The sequence below is a fragment of the Mesitornis unicolor genome, unplaced genomic scaffold (assembly GCF_000695765.1).
Source record: "Mesitornis unicolor isolate BGI_N332 unplaced genomic scaffold, ASM69576v1 scaffold18644, whole genome shotgun sequence".
Lineage (NCBI taxonomy): Eukaryota > Metazoa > Chordata > Aves > Mesitornithiformes > Mesitornithidae > Mesitornis > Mesitornis unicolor.
In genome coordinates, this window is record NW_010180966.1 from 21,147 (window position 1) to 28,943 (window position 7,797).

The following is a 7,797-nucleotide window of genomic DNA, read 5'->3' on the forward strand; positions in this document are numbered from 1 at the left end:
TGCCAACCACGCAGGGCTCCGGCTGTAGCACCACTCCCAGGTTACCTGGGCTGCATCTTCTACAAATCACCTGCTCATTAAATAATGCGGAGATTCTTGTGCACCGCTGATTCTGGAATTCCTGACAATAACTTGTCTTGTAAGATACAGCTGGATGTCAAAAGATAGAGCCTACAGACTGGAGTTCACTTAATGATGTGTAAAAGACCGGCAACAAGAACACGTGAACTGGTGCCAGGCTGTAAAGTCACCCTAATATTCCCTACCTTGCTCTCAAAACTGGGATTACTTTTTCACAGCTGAATGGGTGCTGCAGCACTCATGGGACCAAAATCTTTATCATTAAGCAAAGCATACCTAACTGCATTGTAAGACTCGTTTCCTGTCCGCACGTGTACACAAAGAACTATCATTCACATTTTAACTAAAATACAAAAGGAAAAAAAAACAACAAACAACAAAAATCAATCAGCTACATACGCTGTGCAAGAGAAGAGCCCTTTCACACAGCATGGAAAGCGTAAAGTGCTCCATAAGAGAGCGTGACTCACTCTCTAGATCCCTGGGCAATCTACCACTGCCCACAGCCTAGAACACCATGTAAGCACCAAACGGGTCACTTGCTCCAACACACAGCCCCTTTAACTAGGTTAACACTGCTTTCCAAGGATGCAGAAGCTGAATGATGATGACATTTATCAACAGTATGGTACATACCAGCAGCGGGCTCTTGTCTCCCTTGACGTGAAGACCGTGCTACTAGAAAAGCTTCAACTTGATCGATTCCGATTAGGAGCAGAGGAAGTAACAAAGATGTCAGCCACAAAAAGAAGACATTAAAAAACAGAGGCAAGCAAAGTCAGATGCCAAAGAGGAGGTAAATAATAGCTGGAGGGTAAATTAAGAAAGAAGAACAGTTCTAGCAAGTGAGAGTTAACTCTGCAAAAAAAGTGGTCTGATCTTTCCAGAGCAGATAATCCCCAAATCTTTGGCTACAAACTTCTCCAGACATTTGTATTGCAATTACTGCTGTGGCATCAGATTGTTTTTTGATGTCCAGCCAGCCCATCAGATTTAAACTGTAAGCCTTTGGGGACAATGTTATTTATCTGTATGCAAACTGCCCTAATCTAAGACTCCCATTATTTCGCTAAAGAATCCGACTATCAGTCTGAGCTTCTGACTGTTATTAAACCGGTACTCCTTGAAGACTGCCCCCCATCCCCAGAAACAGAACGGGCAACTTATAAACAGCATTGGCAGGAGAAAACAACTCTTTTTGTCCTGGGCACAGGTCAAGACTCACAGTGATCCTTCAGAGCCACGGGCCAGGCTGTCGACAGCTGCCTTCTGCCACGCCAGCCCTCACCCCTGCAAGACAGCTCCATCATCCCAAGAATGCCAAGACTGCGGCCAGGCTGGGTCCTTCCAGGAACTGCTTTCCCTGGGCCAGACTCTTAGACTTTATACAACTTCCTAAAGGAAGCCGAACCACAGAAAATTGGACATCTGCAGATGATCGGCTCTTTGATGTGAATGGGGCAAAGGAACTTCAAATAATCTGAGTTTTCCCAGGTTTCCTTCCCCATCAGTCTTGTCCTATTTCAAAACACAGCACAAAGGAAACGTCATCCCGGATGTCCCGAGTCACTCAGGGTGTTGTGTTTCTTGGCAGGGCCAGCAGCCAAGCCTTTTGCCGGGCTGGATATGGACGTGAGCACTTCTGGCATTTGCTGCTAATTAGGCACCAAAAAAAAGCCAAGTCCAGCTGAATTCTGAGGCTGCAGTGTGGGTCTGCCATCGTGGCGAGAGGGCAGCTCCAGCAGCGCTCCCTGCTAGGACGCCTTATTTGCATTTGGGTCAAATAGCTACTAATTGCTTTTTATCCAGATGCTTTTCTAATTTAGGTGCTATAACTGGGAAAATGAAAGCATTCGAGATTTACGAAGAAAAGAGGTGGCTGTTTATCATCTGGACACTGCTGGCTCTGGGCTCTATGGTGGGCTTCACAATTCATAAAGACAGCCTTACTGAAAACAGAGAGGGAGTATCTGCTACAGCTCTCTGTAGACCTACAGATGTGGATTCAGAGATGGAAAGGGCTCATTTGCTACGGTTAAGAAAGATGTAATGAGCATCAAGTCATTTTACACCGCATTACAGTGTTTGGCAAATCTCTGATGTTTGCTTTTCAGTCCTAGTGAGTAGATGTTAACTAATGTCATTACGAACAATTTAATCCAGAGAGAGATGTAAGAAAAACATCCCTCACAGATTAATTTGATGGAAGCACTACATTTAATCCACTATGCTGTGTCCAACAGCGATGACAAAATGACGTTCAAAAAGAATTCTTCCACTTTAAGTAGAGCAGATAATGAGTCACTGCAAGAAAATAAACCTCTACACTGTGGCCATATGCCAGTCCCTGGGCTCATCTCAAGGCTCAGACACAAAACTGACATCCTGACCCCTGACCATCCCATAAGGGTTAGAATCTGCCCTAAGCTTCTTCCGAACAGAGAATACCAGGGAAGATACCCACTTTTGAAGTATGCATCTCCTCATCCCCAGCATACAGACAGGAGGATATATTTACATTACCCAAAAGCAATTGCAACTACTTCAACTACTTTTCAGTTTAATAAATAAAACAGAAACAGAATACGGATTTCAAGGGACTTAAAAATCAAGCAGGCTTTAAAATCCGGTCTCCGAGCTGGAAGAAAAAGTTATCAGCATATGACACAAGTGACTGACACATACTTAAATGACAGAGCAACCTTTTCCTATCTGGCATTAGAAGAGTATTCTTAAGGTGATGAGTCAACTTGTCTTGACTGGCTGCTTCCCAGGAGTATCCACTGGTACCGCCCGTAACGACCTTGCACAACTACGCAGAATTACGACGGTTATTTTTTTCAAGAGGAAGAATTGCTTTAGATTTTAACTAAAACAACTACGAAACCTAAAGCCCACACATACATTTTAGTAGTGCTCGTTACTAGTAAACTGCATGAAGAACACGTGTCAGTACTTCCAGAGCCGACTCCATAGTTAGCGGTGGGGCTGCTTGACACACCGAGCAGGGACTAAACACAAATCGCATACTCCCAACAAAAGCCTATGAAGCTTTACACAGTTATGGGTAACAGAATAAAAGCTAACAGATTTAAACGGTTTTCCCCAGGTGATGCCTCTCTGACTGTGTTCATTAGCAAAACCACCTGTAACACAGGATGGGAAGTTCAGAACAAGCAGGATGGCATCAGCCTTCAATAAGCTGCAATTTGTCCGCAGTGAGTGCACTGTATTTTGGAGCAGATAAGGATTTCTGTAAATTTGCACGGCTGCACACATAAGCAGTAGTCCTCCGAGGAAATAAAAAAATTAAGACAGTTCTTTTGTCAGTCCTTAACAGTAAAATGAAGAGATCAGGCCAAAATCGTTTCTAAAAAGTAGGTCAAAAACACCCATTCACGATCACTTCTGCATTGGTTTCCTAGCAAATTAATCTACCCACACAGATACACGTAGCGCGTATCCTGGAGACAGTGAGGCAGAGGAAGAAAACCAAATACATTAATGAGGTAGCTTAGACTGAATAACTGCAGTTAAAAGTTTTATTGAACAAAAGAAGGTAAAACGTGGTAGTCCAAGTTCACTGAGCAAAAGCAGCTCTCTCGCTGAAGCTGCACTTTGTGCTAAATAACCTTATTAACTGAGACTATACAGAGGACACGTTATGCAAGTTATCTCAACAGCAAAGGAGAAAAGGTAGATTAAATTTGATCTGATGGAATGATTTGGTCAAATTCAGTGGCTTACATTAATGTTTCTAGCCCTTATCTACCTATATTCAGTGCAGGCGTACAACAGAACATACGACTGCACTGAATTCCCATTTGTTAATGGTGTGTGCTCCCAGGCAAGCGGAAGCCAATTCCTGAAAAACCCAAATTAAAAAACCCAAACATTTTAAATCTTTTGTTTGAGGCATCACTTAACTGACTCAGGAAAAACACTCGATATATGCTATAAAAAAAACTCCCGGCCTCTACAAGGTCCGCTTCCCGTATAGTGCTAGTATTTTAAAATTATTTTATTTCTCCCCTCTGCTTAAGAAACTTCATATGCTCTGAAAGCACCCACATTGTCAGGTGGGTAAACAGATATGTCAAAAATACTCTGTGAAAAGAGGGAGGTAGCTCAGGCCCCTTGGCAACTTTCTGTCATAGTTCACATTGATGTGGTCTACCTCCCCTGTAATCTGCAGCCACAAATGAAAGGAAAAATTCTTTCAACGATGAAATTTAGTGAAAGAACGCATTCAATACAAAAATCTTCAAATCTGACTCATTGGGCTTCCAAATGTAAGCTATAAGGTACCTCACACCCAATACACAACATTACTAACGTACCTAGTTCATACATTTTATAGACAGTATCTTCTCATCTGTTAAACATTTGGCTCGGGTGAGTACATCTGTTTTTGTTAACCACTTGACAAACATTCTAGGCCAAACAAACAGCACAAATAATGTCAAAGTCTTGGTTTTTTTCTCCCAGTAATTGTATGAAATGCCATAGGCTAAGCCTAACAGAAACTACTGAAGAAAAATAATGGACTCCATGATGCAGTGCAAAGGTGTTACTACAACATCATAAGTCGAGGGATGTTCCTAAGGTGCTGAAAGAGGAGATTCTCTAGATGGTGACCCTGTATTGTCCTCCGGTGGGAACACAGTAAGAGTGCAGGCTCGAATGCCACCCAGTGATTCTGGAAGGTCAAATACTTTATGCCATTCATCTTTTTCTGGGTCATATTTCTGAACTATTTCCACCATACACCGGTTATTCCAAGAATATCCTCCAACAACATAGATTTTATTTTCAAAGACAGCAACCCCAACATCACTTTGCCCACGTAACATAGCAGCAATTGGAGTCCACTGGTCTAGAGTTGGTGAGTAATATTCACAGCTTAGAACATCGTCATAATCACTCGTTCCTCTAAAGTGATTTCCGCCAATAACATAGAGCTTGTCTCCTACAGTACACATGCAATGCAGACCTCTGACTGTCGTCATCGGAGCTTTCTGAGTCCATTTGTCTGTGTCAGGGTCAAAACACATAAGTTCCTTTTGGAAAGTATCATGGGTAATTCCCCCTAGAGAAACAAAACACAGGTTAGAAAAGCGGTCACCCTAATAAGCAACAAATAGCAAAAACATAGATTTTTGTGAGCTAATTCTGTCTTCCTTTAAACTTTTTCACATAGCTTAGATTACTATTGCATATGTGCTCCATTTCAAATGACATTTTTAATGTACCTTGTTCCTTTAAATCTGATTCTGGAAAGAAGCCATGTCTCATACAATACTTCATCACATAAGATGCTGCTGGCAGATTAAAAGAACAAAATATTGTTACCTACGCTTCCTCTTGGCAAAATTATTTCTTAGCTTAAGATTTGTTCAGTTTGGTAGTTTTGTTTCTCACCATCAAGAACACAGGAAGCCATTTCAAATTTTCAAATTCTTTCCAATTTTGAAACTACACTACTGTATTTTAAGAGGTCCTACCACATAGCAGAATTTCCTTCAGAGAACCTTTTTCATCAACTTGAACTGAAAAGAGAGAGAACGCAGGTTTCAAATATTCTCCTGCTAACAGACGCCTGTGGTTCTCTCTGTATTTACCTTCTCCGTGGTTCCCTGCAAAATCAGTCAGAGAGGCACCGGGGGAAATCACAGGACGATTTCCCATCAGTGGATGAAACGTCTCACGTTTCTGTGTGGTCACAAGGCAGGTCAGAAAGCAGTCGCACCAATTTCAGGCGCTGAACCATTTGCTATGGTTTAAGACCACAGTGCAGCTATATCTGAGGTGCTAAAAACTATGCAGAGAATGCGCTGCTACTGAACAACCTCCTGCCAGGCTAACCATTCAACATTACATTATCACGCTTGGATTATCAGCAGACAGAGATGGCATGTGTCTACAGCAGTTACACAAGAAAGCACCGAATCCTTCAGTCGGACAGAAAGAATTAAATACAGAAAAAATAGGAGGACTGTCCAGCCCGGACACTTAATGACAGCCACAGGAGTGGCAGGGCTTGGGAGCCTGTCAGAGGAATGAGGCAAAGGAGTCAATCTTCACATTTTCAACCCTAAAGTGTCTAGACTCATAGGGATATCCGAGATGACAGGAGGAGGAGAAGAAATCTGTGGGAAATACACAGCATCTACATGAAAAAAACCAGAGAGGGGAGCATGTACATGTGCCACCTGCAGTAAAACAGGCAAAATGAGCAAAAAAAAATACAATAGCAGCACAGTAATTGGAAGCTAGCGTAATGGACTTGTTCATAGAAAAATAAGAAGCTGTATCTTATGGTAAATCTAAACCAAATCCCTCCTGGTCTACTGGCACCAGGCCCCCCGATTCAAAATACTCCAAGGATCAACCTGCTCCAGCGCATCTCCCCCCCAGTGGTGCACAGCTGAGCTACCTTGTCCCGCTTCCTGCCCTCAAAACTTCAGCTCAGTTCTTAGAGGACATCTCTAACTATCACAGTAGGAGAACACTGCAGGTTTGTAATCTCCATAGAGATCACTGACGGACAGATTGGATCTCTTTTTAAAAGCTGACTAGATACCAGATTTTCAGAAAATCTACTGCACCGGTTTTGAAATAAACCAACCCAAACTATAACCTCGGTGACACAGAGGGCTGAGCGTATTACAAATGACAGACCAGTGAAAGCGCAGAGATCACTCGTATACTGTGATTAACATGAAAACGTATCCCCTTCCATTACCTCAATGAAGGCAGATGTTCCTCTTTGAAGCGTTAAAAGGATTTATTTAAGGGTTATTGCTATCTAAATAGATATACGTGCTGTCGCAACAAAAACATTTATTCTGACCCTTAAAGTGAGTAACTACTTAGAAGTTGAGAGCTGTCATTTACTATCTAAATGCCTAATACTATTTAAAATAATTTTCTCAGATCCTGCTGTAAATATGCTACCTATATGACTGGCTTCCTGTGAATTTGCATCACTACTTACATGATGGCAAACCTACTGAAACCAGAGACTAAATGTTATTGTCTCCCACTGACCTAGGAAAAGTCAGATAGGTCATTGTTTCAGAGAGGTGATATGACCATATGAATTATTTACCTGAAATATACATTAATCCCCCATACACGGTTCCAGCATGACCATAGTGGGGTTCATTCATTTTTGCGACATAGCTCCATTCATTCATTCTGGGATTGTAACACTCCACAGTGGCTGGTTAAAAACAAACAAACAAACAAACAAAAACCAAGAATATAAAAACGTTGAAGCTAACATGGCAGTTGGGTTTCGAGTACAGTCGCAGTGGCAGTAATATATTCATAAACAGAGAAGTTATTAATGAGAAACATTGTTCAGCTGAGAAAGTGTCGAGGGAATTACTGAGCATTATGGTGAGAGACAATACAGTAAAAACCTCCAGCTCTGTCCCAGAGGAACAAAAGGAAGAAAAAGCTCTCCTGCACTCTTGCCTTCCACTTATTGCCAGTCCTGCCGCACACACAACCTGCCCTGGCTCACGAACCCGCGGTGCAGCCGAGGAGATGGCACCAAAACTGGCCGAGTTGAGCTTTTGACCTCCCCTCGGGGCCTGCTGCAGAGAGATGGGGAATAAACTTAAAGCCCGTCTCAAAGAGGATCAATACATGTGGCAATCAGGACATTTTTCTCACACCCATGTGTTCAGTTAACATCGCACTCACAGA

The 7,797-nt window shown here is 42.3% G+C and overlaps 1 protein-coding gene across 1 annotated transcript; it reads right to left on the reverse strand.

Moving 5' to 3' along the window:
* Positions 1–2,923: 2,923 nt before the first annotated feature.
* LOC104539684 (kelch-like protein 13) lies at positions 2,924–7,302 on the reverse strand. Its single transcript, XM_010183274.1, has 2 exons — positions 7,193–7,302; positions 2,924–5,170 (listed from the first exon to the last, which is right to left on the reverse strand). The coding sequence occupies exons 1-2, from the start codon at positions 7,278–7,280 to the stop codon at positions 4,683–4,685; spliced, it is 576 nt and encodes a 191-aa protein (XP_010181576.1). The 5' UTR covers positions 7,281–7,302; the 3' UTR covers positions 2,924–4,682.
* Positions 7,303–7,797: the final 495 nt, after the last annotated feature.